The sequence below is a fragment of the Anabrus simplex genome, chromosome 1, assembly GCF_040414725.1.
Source record: "Anabrus simplex isolate iqAnaSimp1 chromosome 1, ASM4041472v1, whole genome shotgun sequence".
In the NCBI taxonomy this organism is placed as follows: domain Eukaryota; kingdom Metazoa; phylum Arthropoda; class Insecta; order Orthoptera; family Tettigoniidae; genus Anabrus; species Anabrus simplex.
In genome coordinates, this window is record NC_090265.1 from 401,423,297 (window position 1) to 401,445,654 (window position 22,358).

General features: G+C 37.8%; 1 protein-coding gene across 1 annotated transcript in view; it reads left to right on the top strand.

Moving 5' to 3' along the window:
- Positions 1-22,358, top strand: part of mus101 (mutagen-sensitive 101) — a 508,677-nt gene that overhangs the window by 449,351 nt on the left and 36,968 nt on the right. Inside the window, exons 23-24 of the mRNA XM_068224988.1 lie at positions 2,729-2,785; positions 21,504-21,704. Coding sequence (XP_068081089.1) covers positions 2,729-2,785; positions 21,504-21,704 — 258 coding nt within the window. The remainder of the gene's footprint in view (positions 1-2,728; positions 2,786-21,503; positions 21,705-22,358) is intronic.

The following is a 22,358-nucleotide window of genomic DNA, read 5'->3' on the forward strand; positions in this document are numbered from 1 at the left end:
GTAATTACATATTCATTCCTTTATTTGTAGACAACTGAAAATTAATAATTTTTTTTTGCTATTTGTTTTACGTCGCACCGACACAGAAAGGTCTTATGGCGACGAGAAAATGAAAAAAGTCGGCTAATTGTGGTTCTGATATGGTTATACCTGTGTTTCATTTTACATATTTTTACATATTCTCAGTAATATTACCTAGTTTCACATATAATGTGAAGAAAGTAACAATTTTGTACATATCTAGGTAATTATTCAACTTTTTTTTTAGTTGTGTCAGCTCGTTTAATTTTTTACTATAGTAGAATACTGTTATTGGCGAATTTCATCTCATACAGAATATATATAAATTGCAAAAGTTGGCTTTAAAATTGGGATTTCAAACCCTTCTTCTGTGAAATACCTTAGGTCCGAGTGCCTCAACTGCATAAAACAGCACTAAACTTTTATCAGATTATGGGATATCTAGGTGCCTTTCATTGGTCAAACCTTCTAACAAACTCCTTGTTTTCTTGAAACAAAATCCAGATTATTCAAGCTCTGTATCTGTTTGCAAAATTGTTAGTGGTAAACAAGAAGAGCCCCCGGAAGCTATTTCACCCAGCAGGTTTTATCTTCTAAAATATGCACCGGTGACTTCCTCCGATGTTGAACGGTCCTTTTCAGCCTACAGGACAATTTTGTCAGATCATTGCTAAAATATCACGATGATAAACACAGAAAAGTATTTTCTGACACACTGCGTTTAAAGACAGATTCTAAATAAACTTTATTTAGTAACATTTATTTTTCATTTTCATGGCATGAGAGCAACAGGAACTTTAGGTACAACAATGTATTGTATAATATACTCCACAATTCACAGTGCATAACATTATTTTTAATTATTTGAAGTATTTTAATTATGGGCTATTGAATGAAATCCACAAGAGGCTAGAAGAAGAGGGAGACCAAGGATAACATGGCGTCGAACAGTGCAAGCGGAGGCGGCGTCAGTTGGGAAGTCCTGGAAGAATATCAAAACTGTGGTAACAAATTGAGCCAGTTGGAGAGCTCTTCTATGTGCCCTATGCTCCATACAGGAGTAATAGGAATTAAGTCATTTTAATTATGCCTTTCCTTTGATTATTTAATACTGTCAAAATTAGTTAACAGTAGACTATATTTCTCCAGATCTTCTGCAGACTCAGATAAAATAACAATATCATCAGCAAATCTCAGGGTTTTGATTTTCTCTCCGTGGATTGTGATTCCCTTCCCAAATTCCTATGATTTCCATTACTGCATGTTCTATATATAAACATTAATAAGTAGGGGGAACAAACTGCAACCTTGTCTGACTCCTTTCTGGATTGCTGCTTGTTCTTCAAAGCCCTTGATTCTTATCACTGCAGAGTGATTTTTATACAAATTGTAGATAATTCTTCTTTCTCGTTATCTGATCCCGATCACCTTCAGAATCTCAAACAGCTTGGTCCAATCAACATTATCAAATGCCTTTCAAAAATCTACAAACGCCTTGTGTGTGGGCTTGTCCTTCGTAATTCGATCCTCTTAGATCAGACGTAAAGTTAGGATTGCTTCACATGTTCCTTTATTTCTTCTGAAGCCAAATTGATCGTCTCCAAACTCTGTTTCAAATTGTCTTTCCATTCTTCTGTAAATAATACGTGTTAAAATTTTGCAGGCATGTTACTAAACTAATGGTATGGTAGGTTTCACACTTGTCAGCGCCAGCTTTCTTAGGAATAGGTATAACGACATTCTGCCGAAAATCAAATGGCATTTCTCCTGCCTCTTATATCTTACACACTAAATGGAATAACCTTGCCATGCTGTTTTCTCCTAAGGCAGTCAGTAATTCAGAGAGAATGTCATCAATTCCAGGAGCCTTGTTCCTATTTAGGTCTCTCAAAGCTCTGTCAAATTTTGATCTCAAAATTGGATCCCCTATTTCATCAGCATCAACAGCCCCATCTTGTTCCAGAACCATGTCATACCTTGATACAACTGTTGGATATGTTTCTGCCATCTTCCTGCCTTATCTTCTTTCCCATGAAGTGGTTTTCCATCTGAGCTCTTAATATTCATACACCTAGTTTTACAAGCATTTTTATAAATTTAGTGCATTAATGCTATTACATATTTTATGAATATTACATATTTCACTGATATTTACTACATTTTAATGTACATATTTTGCTCTTTGTTATTACATAAAAATCCAGACCCTACTTACTAGTTACAGAACCAGTAGTAAACCACTTGCGAACGAGTTGTTGCATGTAACGTTTTGATGGTACTGCGATCTACAGACTTTCCATAGGCACCTTTTAACTGGTTTCTTCTTCTTGTGCAAATAATACTCGACCAAAAATATTCTCAGCACTTTAGTGTACTTAACTTTCACGATGATAACCTCATAACACCTTAAAAGTCCAATAGTTACTAACGAACTGCTGTGTCAGCTGTCAAGACTTCTTTATCGCGCCAAGCTTGACACAAGCCATATGGCACTCGCTTAGGAATTCCCATGGCATGTGAGCGGAAGTAAGTCTTAAATTATACTATAGATGTTGATTCCCATAGGGAACCTGAAATAGATGTTGATTCCCATAGGGTCCAATAACGGACCATTTATATTGGTGTTATTAAATTATACTCCCTGTGTATCAGAATGCATCCACTTGTATTTTTATTCATAGCTATGTAATTCATATTATTATTTCAGGAATTGAGACCTGGCAGTAACAAACGTTCATTGAAGATAATGCTCTCATCTGTTGAGGTAAGTAAAATTTATAATAAATTTTTCATATATTTTATGTGTGTTTATTTCATTCTGAAACAGAAATCTACTATTTGGTTGATATGTTATGACTGGCAGGTAAAGATTAGGAGTTGTTTTACATTTTATTGCATTGATATCTCTAGATTATAAATAGTGGGAGTTGAATGTTCCAGTTTAATTACTGGTATGACAGCCAGGACTCAAGATGGTCAGAGGGATAAAGTTAATCCCTTCTCAGCTGATCTCTGTGGCACAATCGGTTAGTCTCTCTCTCTCTCAAGATAGTGTGTTTTATCAGGGATGAGGATGGCATTTGAGGTTGTCTTAATGCAACAGCTTTGTTGTTGGCTTCTGGTGTGTTAACCCATTCACATACCGTTTAATTGAACTGATCTATGCCTTGGTGTACCATTTATTTTTATTACTTTACATTATATTATCACCGACACTGAAAAAAACCATGTTTTACAGCAACCTAATAAGAGGAAACATCCCGAATTGATCCGGAAGCTGGTAAAGCGTACTCACTTCTTGTCAGGGTTGAGGAGGCATTGAATGATGTTCGAATTCAGAAGTGTCATGTCTAGTATGTAGAAGTATATATTTTTTTAATCCTTTCACATACTTGCTCATCGAGAGGAATGATGCGAGTCTCTGGTTATGGGAATCAACACCACCCATTCCACAGTTGTAGTCAACAACAAGATTAGGTCTGAACTTCTTGTCATCATACCTTACCACTTCTAGGTAATCTGGCCTGCTACGTTGTGTAGAGAGCATGTGCACCACTTTCTTTTCTACCCGTTTCACAGCCAAAATCCCATTACTGGAAACGAAAGTGAGTTCTCCCCTTTTCAGGTTTGTGCTGCTGAATTCCTTGGACATGAACTTTCTATTTGGTCTCACTCTACCAATAGCATGAGTCCTATTATCCAGTAAATTTCTGAATAATGTTGGTGAACCATACCAGTTGTCTGTGTACAGCATTCTCCAGCAACCCAAAAGCTCTCCACGCATTTCCATAACTACTTTTTCCACTTGAAAATAATACCACTGTATGTACTTCACTGCCATTCTCCTTCCTGGTATAAATTCTGAAGTTCCAAGAGTACCCGTTATCAGATGCACACACCGTGCATATTTTGATGCCAAACCTGGCTCTCTTTGATGGGTTATATTTTATGTATGAAAGCCTACTGTTGAACTTCATCAGACTTTTATCTATAGACACTTTTTCTCCAAGCACACAGACCTTTTGAAATCTATTTTATAGTAAATCAAACACAGGCCTTACTTTCCTAAGTTCATCACCAGCAGTTTCAGGGACATAACTAGATAAGTGGAGGAAATTACTTATAGATTTGAACCTCTTGAAAGGCATGGTTCCTCCAAAAATTGGATTCTCCATTACCCTGCACTTAGACCAATTGTCTTGGAGTGAGGACTTCTTATTTTGTGACTAGCTGATGTACCCTTGCTTCGCTACGGGATTCTCAGAAAGACTGACTTGGTGGTTTTCCTAACTGAATTCAACATAGGTCATTACAAAAACGTCAGTAGGAATGTAGCGGCTGAAAGGAATGTTATCATATAAAATACTCGATCAAATGAAAAACCGCACACTTTCTCACTTTCAACGAAGAGTACTACGGTGCCGATCTAACAGTCCAAAGTTCCAGAGCTGGAATAACCAGGTCGCAGACTGCCGTGAACACTCCTCTGTCATTATTCCGTTAAATATGCACACTACTCATTCCAATCAGTGGCTCAGAGTAGGGATTGTATAGCTCGAATACTATGATGAACCAGTGTGTTACATACCAGATATATCAGAAAATGTATGAACCAGAGGAATGGCAAGCTAAAGAAGAAAGTTATCTTACACTCCAGCTACTTCCCGCCAATATACCGGCAGGCTGTTACAGTCGGTACGACCAGGCGAGTTGGCCGTGTGGTTAGGGGCGCGCAGCTGTGAGCTTGCATCCGGGAGATAGTGAATTTGAACCCCACTGCCGGCAACTCTGAAGATGGTATTCGGGAGATAGTGGGTTCGAGCCCCACTGTAGGCAGCCCTGACGATGGTTTTCCGTGGTTTCCCATTTTCACACCAGGCAAATGCCGGGACTGTACCTTAATTAAAGCCATGGCCGTTTCCTTCCACTTCCTAGACCTTTCCTATCCCATCGTCGCCACAAGACCTACCTGTGTCGGTGCGACGTCAAGCAAATTATAAAAAACCTCGGTACGCTGCAGTAATGCTATCTATCGGGGATGAGAGGAAACAGAAGACAAAAAACACATCACAACAAACAATGGTCAATGTAATGTTATTGTTGATAAAGTTTATGAGCTTTCTATATTGTAGGCCTTCACATAAGTTTTCTTTCGACTCTGTGATATTAGGGTGTCTTACAAAGTTATTCATTAAGACACGACCACAGTTCCTTATTCTCAGACTTTACATACCGATTTTCACTAAATTCTGTTTACCCATTTTCTCGTGACCCGGCGCTGATATGGACTTAGTAACAAAAATCCAAATTCATGAATATCTCCGATTATATGCAGTGCGGTAACAATGTACAAGACATAAGTGATCGGAAATTTAATAACTTCTTACATAACTACCACTAACTTACGACATAACTAAAGTTATGTTAGTTATGTAGTATTTATGGATACGACCACTAATAACATAAATAACTTATTTGAGAATTACATTTCAGACCTTCCCCTAAACTACCATTTCACTCAGCGTGAATAAAATAATTTGTAGCCTAGATTGTAGTGGTTCATCACCCGACATTACATACCCATTTTCATTAAATTCTCTTCAGCCTTTTTTATCGTGATGCGTGTACATACATACAGACAGACAGACAGAAATTACAGAAAAGTAAAAAATGCATTTCCTTGTTACTGTGGACATGACCGATACAGAAATACCATTCTTTTCCAATTCTGAGTAATGTACAGACAAAACTCTTTATTTTATATATATATATATAGATTTATCGATACGACCACTAATAACATAAATAACTTATTTGAGAATTACATTTCAGGCCTTCCCCTAAACTACCATTTCACTCAGCATGAATAAAATAATTTATAGCCGAGCTTGTAGTGGTTCATCACCCGACATTACATACCGATTTTCATTAAATTCTTTTCAGCCGTTTTCTATTGATGCGTGTACAATTATACATACATACATACATACATACATACATACATACATACATACATACAGACAGACAGACAGACAGACAGAAATTACGGAAAAGTAAAAAATGCATTTCCTTGTTACTGTGGACATGACCGGTACGGAAATACCATTCTTTTCAAATTCTGAGCAATGTACTGACAAAACTCTTATTTTATGTATATAGATTACATTTCAGGCCTTCCCCTAAACTACCATTTCACTTAGTGTGAATAACATTATTGATAGCCTAGATTATAGCGACCTGTTCCCCGACTTTGCATACCAATTTTTCGTGAAGATACGACCACTAATAAAATAAATATTTGACAATTAAATTTTAGGCCTTCCCCTAAACTACCATTTTTCTCAGCGTGTATAGTCTATATTGTAGTGACTTATTTCCCATCTTTGCCTAACGATTTTCATTAAGACACGACCACTAATGACATAAATATTTGAGAATTAAATTTCAGGCCTTCCTTTAAACTACCATTTCACTCAGTGTGATTAAAATAATTTATAGCCTAGATTGTAGCGGTTCATCACCCGACTTCACATTCCGATTTTCATTAAATTCTCTTCAGCCGTTTTCTCGTGATGCGTGTACATACATACAGACAGACAGACAGACAGAAATTACGGAAATGTAAAAAAGTGCATTTTCTTGTTACTGTGGACATGACCGATACAGAAATACCATTCTTTTCAAATTCTGAGCAATGTACAGACAAAACTCTTATTTTATATATATAGATGTTAGAATACACAGAGCAAAATGGGCCCTCATTTCAACCACAGATACAGGAAATCAGTGTTTCTTTTCATATGGCATTGCCCTGTTTATATCCTTGGCAGCTGATACAAGACATTTACTTGCATAAGCATTTGTCTCTTTGGTTAGATGTTCCCAAAAGTCTGCTGTTAGAAATCCGTTCACAACTTGCAGTTTGTTAGGGCATCGTCCTAGGCACCTTTGAACAACAGTATTTATTTCACCAGTTGCGATGCATGAATGATACTCTGGAGTTTTTACTTGCGTGTTCCCAGTTCCATTCCTTATCATGTAAAAGATGATTATACTCCGACCGGCCTTACTTCTAAATTGACCGGGCGAGTTGGCCGTGCGCGTAGAGGCGCGCGGCTGTGAGCTTGCATCCGGGAGATAGCAGGTTCGAATCCCACTATCGGCAGCCCTGAAGATGGTTTTCCGTGGTTTCCCATTTTCACACCAGGCAAATGCTGGGGCTGTACCTTAATTAAGGCCACGGCCGCTTCCTTCCAACTCCTAGGCCGTTCCTATCCCGTCGTCGCCATAAGACCTATCTGTGTCGGTGCGACGTAAAGCCCCTAGCAAAAAAAAAAAAAAACTTAAACTTCTAAATTGAAGTTTCGTAAAACAAATGAGCATCGCCTTCCCTCTGTTGCCAGCGTGCTACGCCTGCGAGAACAGCTGATGCAATATGACCGCGGTAAACAACCCTTGTAAATTGTAATACAGTACTCAGAAAAACGAATGAATATGGATTGAAAACAAATTCACAAGAATTACACTTTCTAACAAGATCTGGCATGAAAGGAGAATGTATTATTAACAATAAAAGAGAATGAGGAGATAACACATCACTAACGGCTAATGGCTGGGACAGAAAGGAGGTTATGGCCTACAAAGGGAACACACTACTGATCTCAGAGTCACTGGAACCCTCCAACAATATGACAAACACACTAAATATTGAAGGAAAATGCAAAAGATCGCAAACCGTACCGAATACCATACACGCTGAGCGAGGTAGTTTAACCACGTGGCGAATGTATATATGAGAGTTGGCAACTAGGTTTCGAGATCGTGCTCTGCCGATATAAATCGATATGAATGGCAGCTTGGGATTGGTCGGATGTCTATGCTTCAGCACATAACCACCCGACAGAGCCAAAATCTGCTAAAACGTCAATTTAGAAGTAGAGCCGTGTGGAGTATAGAAGCGGTTGGTGTAGCATCAGATATAGGTCTACAATTCAGTGACACACATGACGGCAAAACAGCACATTGTTCACCCCTACCAGGGCTCACGTCAGTCACACGACCTACTTTCATTGCTTTCACTTCCACTAAATTCTTCGTCGCTTATTTCTGTATCAATGTAACTCTCTTCTAAAAATTCTCTTATAATCGCTTCATCACTCAACTTGGAGGCAGCCATGATTTCACTTACGATGAGGTTGCTAAGATACAGGTTATTCTTTCCACGGAATAAGTGCACAGAAGTGTTTATCGAATGCATCAATGGAGTAAAACAGTGCTTCCTTCTGTCAAGAACAAGAATTGACCAGGGGAGGTCAGATAGGGGGAGCCTGGTACAAGTAAGTGGAAGCAATGCCAGGACTCAGCTAAGGGCCCCGTAGTTGCCAACCGATGCTCCAAAGTTCAGAACCCCTGGGGTCCCTTTTAATCGTCTCTTATGACAGGCAGGGGATACCATGGGTGTTATTCTACTGCCCTCACCCACAGGGGGAGAGCTTTCTAGGCCTGATAACACACTTGCCAACTCAAAGTTGCCAGAACAATTATATTATTTCTAAAACCTATGTATGGGGACAAATTATAGTTTTAATTGACGAATTTACTCACAAATTTTAAAGCTTTTCATTTTCTATTGTTCATTTTAGAACATGGGCAGAGGTAAAAAGAAAACTGCCCATTTCGAAAAGTTTGTTGCCATTAAAGCAAAATTGGATAAAGCAACTGCCTCTGAATAAACTCATTGAGTCAATAGAGCCAGAAATTGACAAGCTAAGGCAGAAACTGGATAAAGTTAAAAGTAAATATGAAGCATAAGACATGGTCCTAAAGAAACATAATGCTATACTTTGAAGTCCCAACACAGAAAAAAATGAAAACAAATAAAAACAATCACCCATAGTGTAATGCAGAAATACAGAAGGTATTGTCAATTTGTTTCACGCCAGGGCAAATTTGGAGCGTGGTGAACAGAATAAGACAAGCAAAATGGGAAGCAAAGGATATTACATATTATTAACTTAAGGGATCTTTCTAGTAATAATAATAATAATAATTTATCCGCGGCACCAACAGCCGCAAAGGGCTATGGCCTACCAGGCGACCACTGTTCAGCCTGAAGGCTTGCAGATTACAAGGTGTCGTGTGGTCAGCATGAATCCTCTCGGCCGTTATTCTTGGCTTTCTAGACCGGGCTGCTATCTGACCATCCGATAGCTCCTCAGTTGTAATAATAATAATTTTGTGTGGCTATTTCTAGCCGAGTGCAGCCCTTGTAAGGCAGATGCTCCGATGAGGGTGGGCGGCATCTGCCATGTGTAGGTAACTGCGTGTTATTGTGGTGGAGGATAGTGTTATGTGTGGTGTGTGAGTTGCAGGGATGTTGGATACAGCACAAACACCCAGCCCCCGGGCCATTGGAATTAACCAATGAAGATTAAAATCTCCGACCCAGCTGGGAATCGAACCCGGGACCCTCTGAACCGAAGGCCAGTACGCTGACCATTTAGCCAACGAGTCGGGCAGTTGTAATCACATAGGCTGAGTGGATCTCAGATCCAGGTAAAAGAAAACCTGACCTAGCCAGGATTCAAACCCTGGAGCTATCCCTACACGTCAGGGCCAGCAATAATAATAATTTATCTCCAATGATCACCAATTAGAGACATAAGCTAGAAAGAAAAATAAAAGAACTCTGCCGTTCATTCAAGTGAGGATGTTACCGGGTGAGTTGGCTGTGCGGGTAGGGGCACGCAGCTGTGAGCTCTCATACGCGAGATAGTGGGTTCAAACCCCACTGTTGGCAACACTGAAGTTTTTTTTTCTGTGGTTTCCCATTTTCACACCAGGCAAATGCTGGGGCTGTCTGTACCTTAATTAAGGCCACGGCTGCTTCCTTCCCATTTCTAGGCCTTTCGTATCCCATTGTCGCCATAAAACCTATCTGTGTTGGTGCAACGTAAAGCAAATAGCAAAAAAGAAGCGAGGATATTATGAACCAAGCCATCATACCTGATGCACTGAAATATATTGCAGGGTATATTGCATTTACATGAAAATTAGTTACCTTGACATAATGCTATACATTGAAGAATAACAGAACAGTGCAGATTTCCACAAGATGCTTGAAATGACTGGATACTGATTATATCTTAAGGAGTCCACCTCCATAACGTAACGGTTAGTGCTATTAGCTGTCGGTCTCAGGGGCCCGGTTTGAATCCCAATTCTGCCAGGAATGTGGGACTGGCAAGAGGGCTGATATGTGGTTAAAATGGTTTATGCAGCTCACCTCAATTGATTGAACACAATAACTGAATTTGAAGAAATGTTTTGTGGTTTTTATGGACCTGGAACTATTTCAAAATGTAAAGCGGTGATTAAAAAACTTGTTTCGGTGTTTACAAGTCAGTGGCAAAATCGTTAGTCTTTATGTGAAAACCAGGATACTTACTAGCATTACAAATGTAGAAAGAAAGCTGGTAGTCCATGCAATGCAAAAATATGCTGCAAAGGAGAATTAGCTGTAAGATGTTTCATCTGCATAAAATTGATGTAATTTTGATGATCACTTTCACACTGGAATGTTTAAAGTTGACAGGAATAAGTGAATGTAGTCTTTCTCTGCGAATTCAATTAGTGCCTAATGCAGTCCCGTAAAGTGTGTACAGTATTAGTATGCGAGTTGGAGGTACTGCCACATCTCATCATTCGTAAATAGCACTCCAGTCCTCACAGTGTCATCACCCGCCTCTCATCCAATGACTGCTGTTTCTCGTGAATCTCCCTGTATGGTCGAGTCTGTGCTTATCCATTAATTTTACATTGATTATTATTATTATTATTATTATTATTATTGTATTTGACAGATAAATTGAATGAGTGCTGAGTAGTGAACACGGTGATGCTCGAAGCAGTACTGAGAACTCTGTGTTGCCACACTCGCTGATTTTCTCACGCTTAGCACTGCACTGGTGTCAGAATGTTTCATCAGCTCTGTTTCATATGGGAAATAATATTTATAATAATATCGATCATTTCCCATAACTTTTTTAGTATACGGGCTTTGGACTTCCACTACCAGGTTTATAAATGGAAATATGCTTTTCGATATAAGACATTGTCGTTAATGGCTCTTCTTCTTCTTCTTCTTCTTCTTCTACTACTGCATTTCCCACACTTGTGGAGTCGCGCAGGTGCGAACTGTATCGTACATGCGGATTTGATCCCACTTTCACAGCTGGATGCTCTTCCTGATGCCAACCCTGTGAAGGGATGTGATCATTATTGTGTCGTGCTGTGATAGTAGTATAGTGTGTTATCTGAATATGAAGAGGAAAGTATTGGGACAAACACCCAGTCCCCAAGTCGGAAGAATTAATCAGACAACGATTAAAATCTGCCATATACAAGGAATCCTCAAGACATTGTCGTTAATGGTTCTTCTTCTTCTTCTTCTTCTTCTTCTTCTTCTTCTTCTTCTTCTTCTTATTCTTCTTCTTCTTATTCTTATTCTTATTCTTCTTATTCTTCTTCTTATTCTACTACTGCTACTACTACTACTGCTACTACTACTACTGCTACTACTACTACTGCTGCTTCTTTTCCCACACTTGTGGAGATGCGAGTGCGAACTGTATCGTACGTGCGGATTTGGTCCCAGTTTTACGGCTGGATGCCCTTCCTGATGCCAACCCTGTGAAGGGATGTGATCATTATTGTGTTGCACTGGATAGTTTGTCCCAATACTTTCCTCTTATCATTGTGTGATACAGTGCCGCATCAATGATAATAGCTTAAATGGCTTCAAATTTTCCAAAAACACTCCTCAAAACAGAAAGAGTGGTGTTACTGTACAGAATAGTGGCGAGGTAGGTTAGAGCTTTCAATGAGGGTTGTGAAAGCATGGGGAATATGGATCAGAAAACATTGTGTACCATCACTGAATGCAGAAAGAATGCATCTACGGTGTGCTGTAATTAGATTTGGAATTAGTCCACCCATTTGTTTTTTTAATCATCGTTTAAACTCAAGTAGCCATCCTTTTAAATCTGACAGTAGACCCCCTAAGGAATGGTGATGTGATAAAAACACTTAAGGTCATCCCAGTTGTATAGAAATAAGGTGAGATTTACATGTACAATGGAATAGGCATATAATTCATAGCAGCAACAGTTGCTGCAAGATCACCTGTGAACTGAACGCAGTGGGTTGCTGGCCTCAAGGATAGCTCCAAGCACATTGAGTGGAGAGGCTGAAAAGCTACGTGTCCTTCAGAAAACTCACCCCAGATATCACTGGATTAAAGAATCGAGAAGGTAGTTCAAGTATTTAATAATAATAATAATAATAATAATAATAATAATAATAATAATAATGTACCTTGTTCATTATTGCATATGATAGAAATCTGTGTTCACTAGAGAGCAGATTTTTATGTAAATACATTTTTAGCATTTACCACAATTTACAAAGTTTATTATTTCTATTATGTATCCCCAAATGTTTAAACCTAATCTTATCACGCATAAAAACATATTTTCACAATTTTTTATGTAAATACATATTTTAAGAAAATCCACCATGATAAGCACATAAATCAGCAATATTTGTTACTCAGTAAAATTTAAATTACTACTATGTTATAAAATGGTGCTCATATTCAAATTTTATGATTACGGTCTTGTTTTTTAACAGTGTATCTTAAGTCATTTTTCTGAATGTTCTGTCTATTTATGGACTTCCCTACAGAAGTTCGAAAACTTGCTGGTCACTGACTAGATTTACCTTAGGTAGCATTCTAACTCACTCATATTAATCACCCAGCTCTGGTTTTGTTTATAGAATGTCAGTGAAAGGCAATCACAGAGAGATAAGGTGACGGGGAATACCGTAAATTAAACTGTGCACTGGGGACTGGGAAGATATTCTCAGTGGAATTGTGTCACTCGTAAGAGTAAGTAAGGTTAGTTGTTCGGGTCCATATATAATTCGTGTGCTCATGTGATTTTTTTTTAATTTCTAAGAGAGAAGAAATATTTCTTTTAGTGTCTGCTGCTACTCTTTTTTAGTGAAACAGTGATTCACCATAAATGCGTGCGTAACCTGCAAAGCCATGCCGAAAGTGAAGTCTAGTACAAGATTGCATCTTCAGCAATACGTTGAGGAATTTAAAAAAATTTTCACTGCCGATAGAAAAATATTGTTTTGCCAACCGTGTGGTAAAACAGAAAGTGCAAATCAACGTTCTCAGGTAACGTAGCATTTGTCTGGAAATGAGCACATTGCAGCTGCTTCGCGTTCATGTTCGCGACAATTACTAATAGATGAACCAGCTATTTCAAATGTAAGCCCATCCCAGTATTATCTAGATTTATGCAGAGCATTTGTTTGCGCCGACATTCCTCTTGGCAAAATAAATAATCCGGGACTGAGACATTTCCTAACAAAATACATTAACTTTGAGCCTCCAGATGAATCCACATTAAGGAGAAACTATCTTTCAAAATGTTACGAAGAAACTTTACAAAGAATTCGGGCAGTATGTGATAGTGAAAACTGTGGATGAGCATTGACAAAACCATTCATTCAAGTGGCAGAAAAGTAGGAAATGTTGTAGTTGATGTGTTGAAAAATGATAAAACTGCTTGTGAACATTCTTATTTGCTAGTGTGTAAAGAATTGCCTGCTGCAAACCATGTCACTGTAGCTAGGTGGTTTAATGAAGCCATGCACTTTGGCCAAAAGGTGTAAAATACGACAATGTATTGCTTCTACTTACTGATAGTGCAATTTACATGAAAAAAAAAGCAGCCGAAGGCCTTTCTGTAAGCATTCCGAAAATGATACATGTATTTTGCATAGTTCATGCTCTACACAGGTTATGTGTAACTGTACAAGCTCAGTATCCTAAAGTGGATAAATTAATGTCTGATGGCAAAAAAGGTCTTTGTAAAAGCACCCTCAAGAATCGATCTGTTTAAAGACAAAAATCCAGGTCCTGCACTTCCTCCTCTGCCTATTGTCACGTGGTGGGGTATCTAACTTAGCGCAGTGGTATAACTAAGCAGGCAATTTTGAAAGTTTTGCATCCATTGTAAATGCACTAGATAAAAACAACTCGTCTTCAATTGAAATTCTTCAAGAGTTACTGAAAGACAGCTCTTTGGAAGGTGATTTGATGGTTATATCTACCAATCTAAGCTTCTTGTGTAAAACCATAGACATACTAGAAAAATCCACTAACCTGTTGTCCAAAACAGTGAAGAAAGTGTGTGCTGTTGAAAATAGATTCACTCTCAGCTTCGCAAGTACAGGGACTGTTACAGGCCAAATATCAACATCTATTCTGTAAAAACAGAGGATTTAAAAAAGTGTGCGAAGTTGCTCAAGTATTGGAGGGTGCTCATTTGGTGACATTCCTCTCTTTAACTATGCACGTCTGACGTCCTGTGATACGGAGCGATCATTTTCGCAGTATAAGGCGTTCTTCAGATATAATCGGCATGCATTTATGATGGACAATTTTGAGATGACCTTTGTTATTTACTACAATTCTGAGACTACTTCTAGCAACTAATATTCCAGCGTGTGGTTGGTGAGTATGAATTAGTACAATTTTTTCAAAGATGATAGGTTGTTTTTTCTATAGTTAAACAAAACATTGCTGTTTTTGTAAATACTGTACTATCTAGTCAGGCACATCAAATAATTAATATACTGTACTGTACATTTCCATATACAGACATTCATTTGCTTTAAGGAGCACGTTTGGCAGCACCATATTTGAATACAAAACTGTATATTTATTTACCTCTTGAAATTGAGTGGTTATGTGATATTTAAAGCAAAATATTTTTAAAGTTTTATCAAATATTTTAAAGTGTTTAACACATAAATAAATATTTTCACTTTTTAAGCACATAAAAATCTGCTCTCTAGTGATCACATTGATGTTCACTGGCATTTTAATCCAGTTTATGTACAAGAAACACTGACTGTAGCTAGCTACTGCGCCAAGGCCTATTAGTAAGAATAGGACATTCCCATCACCAACATTTATTTGTGTGTTAGCGTTTCTTGTAACTGATGTTCTTGTGGTGGTTGTAGCAGTGTATGTTCCGTAACTGTAATTGTTAGGACTAGCATTTTCCTTAATATAATAGTGATAATTGTCTGGCCTCAGCTACCATTTGCAGGTATTCTAATTTGACACCATTTAGGGTTCCTGCATGTCAATTTTGATGTTCCAGTTTACTCTACCTGATGGTAGGGGAACAGATCTCTGATAGACTGAGTTTTAATTAATTTTTTTAGGTAAGAACTAAACATGTCACCGAAGGTCATGTATTTCATACGACAGTGGCCCTTTTTCTGTCCGTCAAAAATCTGACTACCTCTGCTGAGTTTGAACCCACAGTTTCTTTCTTCCTCAGTAGTCTTATTATTGAAGATTATATATTTTCACTTGAAACAGTTTTCTGCAAATATACCATTAATGACTCGTTCTACCAGGAATTGAATTGAACAGGAAGTGTTAAAAAGTGTCAGTTGCAAGTAAGTCTGTGTTTCAGACCAGTGATCAAGGCCTAAGGCAAATATCTGAATCCCACTGAGCATATAATATTCTGCAATACCTCATGGAGGAGGTTTACCCAAATGATGACTGACATGGCATCATGTTACTACCTTGGCAACAAAGTGAGCAGTTATCAATCAGCAGACTCTATGCCAAGCTGCATGGGAGCTATTCGCTCCTGGCAGAACATTAATATGCTCTGTTATTTCAGTAGTAAGTAAGAAAGTGTATTGGCCAAAAATTGTTTGAAGTAAATGAATGTGTCTTTTATAGATCCAAGGCTTGTTAAAACCATTCTTGTAAAGCAAGAAAAGTACTCAGTAATTTTCATGCAGATTTTAATTCAATGCATCAAGATTAAGTTTGGATACCTGTTCAGTCTTTGCTGTAAAAAAACAAACCTCGATATTCTCTCGTACCTTTCCTCTTACTTCTGATTATTCAATTTACTATAGTACTTTCTGGTTGCCCTTGCTATCTCCTTTCATCATCTCACGAATTTTAAGTTTCTAGATTTATCACAAGGTGTAGATTAGTATCGAAGTTAGATTAGTGAGGTAATTGTGTCCAATTTAAGGCAGTTTTTTCCTGAACAGTATTCCCTCTCAACTTAGAAAGATGGTACCATGATGAAATAATCCTTTAAGGTAGGCCTGCCCATTGCAGCGCTAATACATTTTAGTGCCCTCCAATCACAGGTTTAATTGTACCAGCTTTTAACTTGACTAAAAGTTTAGGATTTTTTTGAACATACAAGTAATGGTTAAATTTTTTTCCCGACATTCCCACAGTTGTGATTCACATCTTTCTATTCTTAGTTTTTAGTTGTACTCAGTTCACAGACCACACCCTAGGATATTTTAGAATATTCTTTCAGGTGTTGTATGCTTTTGAAGTACACTGTGTATTGTGGCAGCTGTGTATATTTTAATCCCAGCTTTCTGTTGAGTGCCAGGCATTATAGAGAAAGGCTGGGGGGATAACAAGGATTCGTTGACACTTGGTATTTCCCAGGTAGAACAGTTTTCAGGAAACAGTCACATTGTGAATATTTCATAAATTCTTCCTTCTCAACATTTTTACAAAGCATCTGCTGTTCACGGCTGTGGAACAGGTAGTTTCACGGAGTCCTCAGTTGAATTCAGATCGTGTCATTACAAGAAGCATTGTGCTAGTTATCTATGAGTGCATTTTATTTGCTTCTCTTTAACCTGCAGACTAAAACTTAATTTATATTCAATGACGAATTGAATTTTCACAACCTTAGCTTTCAATTAAATTAATTACGTAAAGCAAGATAAATAGAATACGTAGTGTGATCACTCCGCTCTCTTATCCAATGATATCCACAATTGTCATCGGTGGCCCCGCCGGAGTGTGGCGCTGCAGTCGCAGCGAACCAGCTGCAACAACACATATGCCAAATTGTTGACAAAGGTAATAACATGCGTACTTGAAGTCATGGTAAAAATTTTAACGCCTTTCAAGGGAATTTATTTGTTTTTACATTTTCCAAAAGTCCGTATCAATATCTGTGCAGTGCTTTGTGTGTGCAATCAACTAGTTTTCTGTTATTTCGAGAAAATGTCTTACTGTTTTGTTCCTATTTGTACATCTAGTTACAGAAGGAAGCATGATGGTAGACGATTTTTTATACCGCCAAAAGAAAATAATCTGTTTGTGAAGTGGACGAGAGTTATTCCGCGGAAAGATAAACAATAATTATTATCAGCCAAAAGCAGAATATATGACCTGCATTTTCCAGCACAATTAATTAACTTATAAAGGCGAACTGTTTTGTTGTGAATGGCAAAAACGTTGAACTTCCTCGTGTGACGTGAAAATTAAAACCAGGAGCGGTGCCTCATATTTTTCCAAATTTACCGAAATACCTATCCACTGAGGTAAAATCGCGAAAGGCACCAAGTAAAAAAAGGAATGAAGACAGTATCAAGAGGATAAGGAACGAGAATCACGATGTAGGTAAAGCAGTAAGCAACAGTGAGCGGTAAGGTTCAAGGTCAGCCTAGTTGTAGTCAAATTCACGGCCAGTCTAGTTCTCTTACCGATTCCCTAGAGCCAAGAGTGTCTCTCAAACAGCGACTTAAGAACACAACTCGTAATTTAATGCGAGGTAAATGTCTCTTTCCTAAGTGAAGGCTGGAATTAATTTCCTGCAGGGGCAGATTAAGAACATGGAATGTTTGATGTTTTATGTGCTCTGTTTAAAAAGGTTCTTTTTTAAGTATGTAATTGCTTTCGCTTTTCGGAATGTTCCATTTTATCTCATGTGTTCTCTTATTACAGTCCAAAGATATTTCTTCGTGGGGACTGAGTATATTATTTACTACTCTTTGACAGTATTATTCATGTCTAAACAATTGGGTGTTGTATTTGGTTATTTGCGTATCAATGTAATCTCCACTAAAACAGCTGATTGTGTAGCATTGATGATTGGCTCCACTAGCGCCATTCTGCGGGAGCGCATTTTAACTAGGTGAGTGATTTCACTAGGTATTCTGTTTGTCATGCGTAAAGTATACATCGGTTTTGATTCACAGTATTGTTTTATACAGTGATTCTAATCAGGTCTAAATGGTTACAAACCTACAGTTTTAATAGTGAATGGTAGGTGCAGTACTGTTCCTCAGCTTGTGGTGTACATGCAGTGCCAGATTTCACACTAATTGTATAAGTAACTTATGTTTAAAAATATTCAGTCAATATTACCCTACATATATTTACTACTACTACTACTACTACTACTACTACTACTACTACTACTACTACTAATGTAATCATTAGGGAGCGGATTTTTTTGTGCTAAAAATGTGAAAAATATTTATTTTTTATGTGCTGAAAACTTTAAAATATGTGATAAAAACTTGAAATTATTTTCCTTTAAATATCACATAACTACTCGCGCTCAAGAAGTAAATAAGTATAATGTTTTGTATTAGAATATGGTGCTACCAGACGTGCTCCTTAAGCAAAATGATGTCTGTGTATGGAAACGTGCTGTATGGTATATTAATTTTTGATATTCCAGAGTAGATATTATGAATGGTTATTTTTTAAAGGTAATCATTTGTTTAAATATAGCAAAAGCAACCTATCATCTTTGAAAAAATAGTACCAGTTCGTACTCACTCATCACACGCTGGAATATTAGTTGCTAGAAGTAGTCTCAGAATTGCAGTGAACAACAAAGGTCATCTCCAAATTGTCCATCACAAATGCATGCCGATTATCTCTAAAGAACGCCTTATACTGCGAAAACGATCACTCTACATCACAGGAAGTCTTTTTTTTTTTTTTTTTTTTTTTTTTTTTTTTTTTTTTTTTTTTTTTTATTTGTTTTACGTCGCACCGACACAGATATGTCTTATGGCGACCATGGGATAGGAAAGGTCTAGGAAGTGGAAAGAAGCAGCCGTGGCCTTAATTAAGGTACAGTCCCGGCATTTGCCTGGTGTGAAAATGGGAAACCACGGAAAAACATCTTCAGGGCTGCTGACAGTGGGGCTCGAACCCACTATCTCCCGATTACTGGATACTGGCCGCACTTAAACGACTTCAGGTATCGCGATCACAGGAAGTCAGACGAGCATAGTTAAAGAGAGGAATGTCACCAACAATAACGCCATCAATTTCGCCAACATGGGCACCCTCTAATACATTAGAAATTTGGCACATTGTTTGAAATCCTCCGTTTTTTCTGAACAAATTTTGATATTTGACCTTTAACAGTCCCTGTACCTGCGAAGCCGGGAGTGAATCTAATTTATTTTCAACAGCGCACACTTCCTTCACTGTTTCGGACAACAGGTTAGTGGATTTTTCAAGTATGTCTATAGTTTTACACAAGAAGCTTAGATTGGCAGATATAAACGCCAAATCATTTTTCAAAGAGCTGTCTTTTAGTATCTCTTGAAGAATCTCAATTGACGACGCGTCGTTTTTATCCAGCACGTTCACAACGGATGCAAAACTTTCGAAATTGTCTGCGTAGTATACCACAGCGCTAAGCCAGGTACCCCACCGCGTAAAAATAGGTAGAGGAGGAAGCGCAAGATCCGGGTTTTTCTCTTTAAAGAGATCGATTCTTGAGGGTGCTTTTACGAACACTTTTTTGCCATTAGACACTAATTTATCCGCTTGAGGATACTGAGCCCGCACAGTTTCACATAACGTGTGTAGAGCATGAACAACGCAAGTTACATGTATCACTTTCGGAAAGCTCACAAAGGCCTTCGGCTGCCTTTTTCATGTAAGCTGCACTGTCAGTAAGGAAAAGCAATACATGGTCGTATTTTATACCTTTTGGCCAAAGTAAGTGCATGGCTTCATTGAATAACCTAGCTACAGTGACATGGTTTGCAGCAAGCATTTCTTTACACGCTAGCAAATAAGAATGTTCGCAAGCAGTTTTGTCATTCTTCAACACACCAACTACAACATTTCCTACTTTTTTGCCACTTGAATCAGTGGTTTCGTCAATGCTCACCCACAGTTTTTCGCTATCACATACTGCCTGAATTCTCTGTAAAGTTTCTTCGTAACATTTTGGGAGATAGTTTTTCCTTAATGTGGATTCGTCTGGAGGCTCAAAATTAATGTACTTTGTTAGGAAATTTCTCAGTCCCGGATTATTTATTTTACCAAGAGGAATGGCGGCGCAAACAAATGCTCTGCACACATCTAAATAATACTGGGAATATTTAGATGGTCCTGCATTTGAAGTAGCTCGTTCAGCTATTAGTATTTGTCGCGAACGCACACGCGAAGCAGCCGCAGTATGCTTATTTCCAGACAAATGCTGGATTACTTGAGAACGTTGATCTGCACGTACTGTTTTACCACACGGTTGGCAAAATAATACTTTTCCATCGGTAGTGAAAATGCTTTTAAATTCCACTACATATTGTTGAAGACGCGACCTTGTACTCGACTTCTCTTTTGGCAGTATTTTGCAGGTTACGACACACGCATTTACAGTGAATCACTGTTTCAATAAAAAGAATAGCAGCGGACACTGAAGGAAATATTTCTTATAAATCCATACAATATTACACGACCATGGGAATGATATATGGACCCGAACAGCTAACCTTACTCTTAGGAGTGACAAAATTCCACCACCTAATGGTGGGGCAATATTCTTCCGAGTCTCCCATCTCGTAACGGAATTGCGTCACCTTATCTCTCCGTGATTGCCTTTCGCTGATATTCTGTAAACAAAACCTGAGAGGGCTGACTCATAAAGAGTTGGAATGACGTCATGCAAGGAAACATCTTGTGCAGCAAATCAAATCGCTGTCTAAATGTAACGACATAGCCAGTGACCAGCAAGTTTTAGAACTTATGGAGGGAAGTCCATAAATAGCCGAAACATTCAGATACATTATGTTAAATACACTGTTAAAAACAATACCACAATGAAAATATAAGCATTGTTTTATAACACAGAAGCATTTTAAATTTTATTGATCAACAAATATTGGCAATTTATGTGATTATTATAGATTTTCTTAAAATATGTATTTACATTTAAAAAATGTGAAAATATGTGTTTTTATGTGAAATAAGATTCAGTTTTTACACTTGGGGATGCACAATAGGGATAATGAACTTCGTAACTTGCGTTAAAACTTACGCAAAAAAAATATGTAATTACATAAAAATCCGCTCCCTAGTAATCATCAAATGCCACCCATGCCTCCATAGTGAAGTCACGTGCACCCCAGTACATGAAAAGGTTGGATATCCCTGTTTTAAGGACACTTGCTCACTCACAGAGACCTGCTGACTGAACATTGAAAGTATCTAAATTGGGACTCTTCATGTTTATCTATGAGTTTAATAAACATATAAATAATCATATCATGGATTTTTCTTTCTGTAATTTTAGGACCGGGAGCAGTGTGAGAATATAATCACAGCTTTGGGTGGTACAGTTACCACAAAGGTGAACTATGATCCTTCTGCCAGCCATCTGGTATGCAACCGTCCAGCTCGAAGTGAAAAGTTACTTTGTAGTATTGCTTCTGGAAAGTGGGTATTGCACAGGAGCTTCTTAGATCGTTCTCAGCAAGAAGGGCACTTTTTGCAGGTATGATTTTATGTTATATGATTGATTTATATTTCTCGACAAATGTGTGACAAAATTATAACGTGTCGGGTCACTTTAATATTAATATAAATAAATTATATCTCATTGTTTCTCCATAAAAATATCCCATGGGCACCAGCCTTCAAGCTTATGGCTTGAAAATGAAAGTTGATAACTAATAATAATAATAATTATTATACGTAACGAGACTCGAAAAACTCCCAGGGGTGGGGTGACGGAACACAAATCATTAAGTACACTAACTTGGAATTTAAGGATCATTAATAATAATTTCAGAAAATACAATTAAAACAGCTATTTATTAAGATGAAAAATGTGACGTAATGGCATATTAACGAAATCTGAACTTACGGGAGCGAAAGAAAAATTGAATGAAATGAACTCTAAGAACATGAATTGTAACGTGTAGAGTGCAGTAATTTATGCCATTAGCTCACCATTTGTAGACTCTGTTATGTAGAAGCTGATGATTGATGGATCTCTCGTTCCAACGGTGTCATCTGTTGTTGTGGATTCCAGTCCTACTTCTGCTTTGTGCATATTACACTAGCTGTAATACGACTTTCCTGCCTTTAACACTTCCTACTGTACTCCTTACATAAAGATGTAATGAGTCCTAATTTCAAAAGCAAA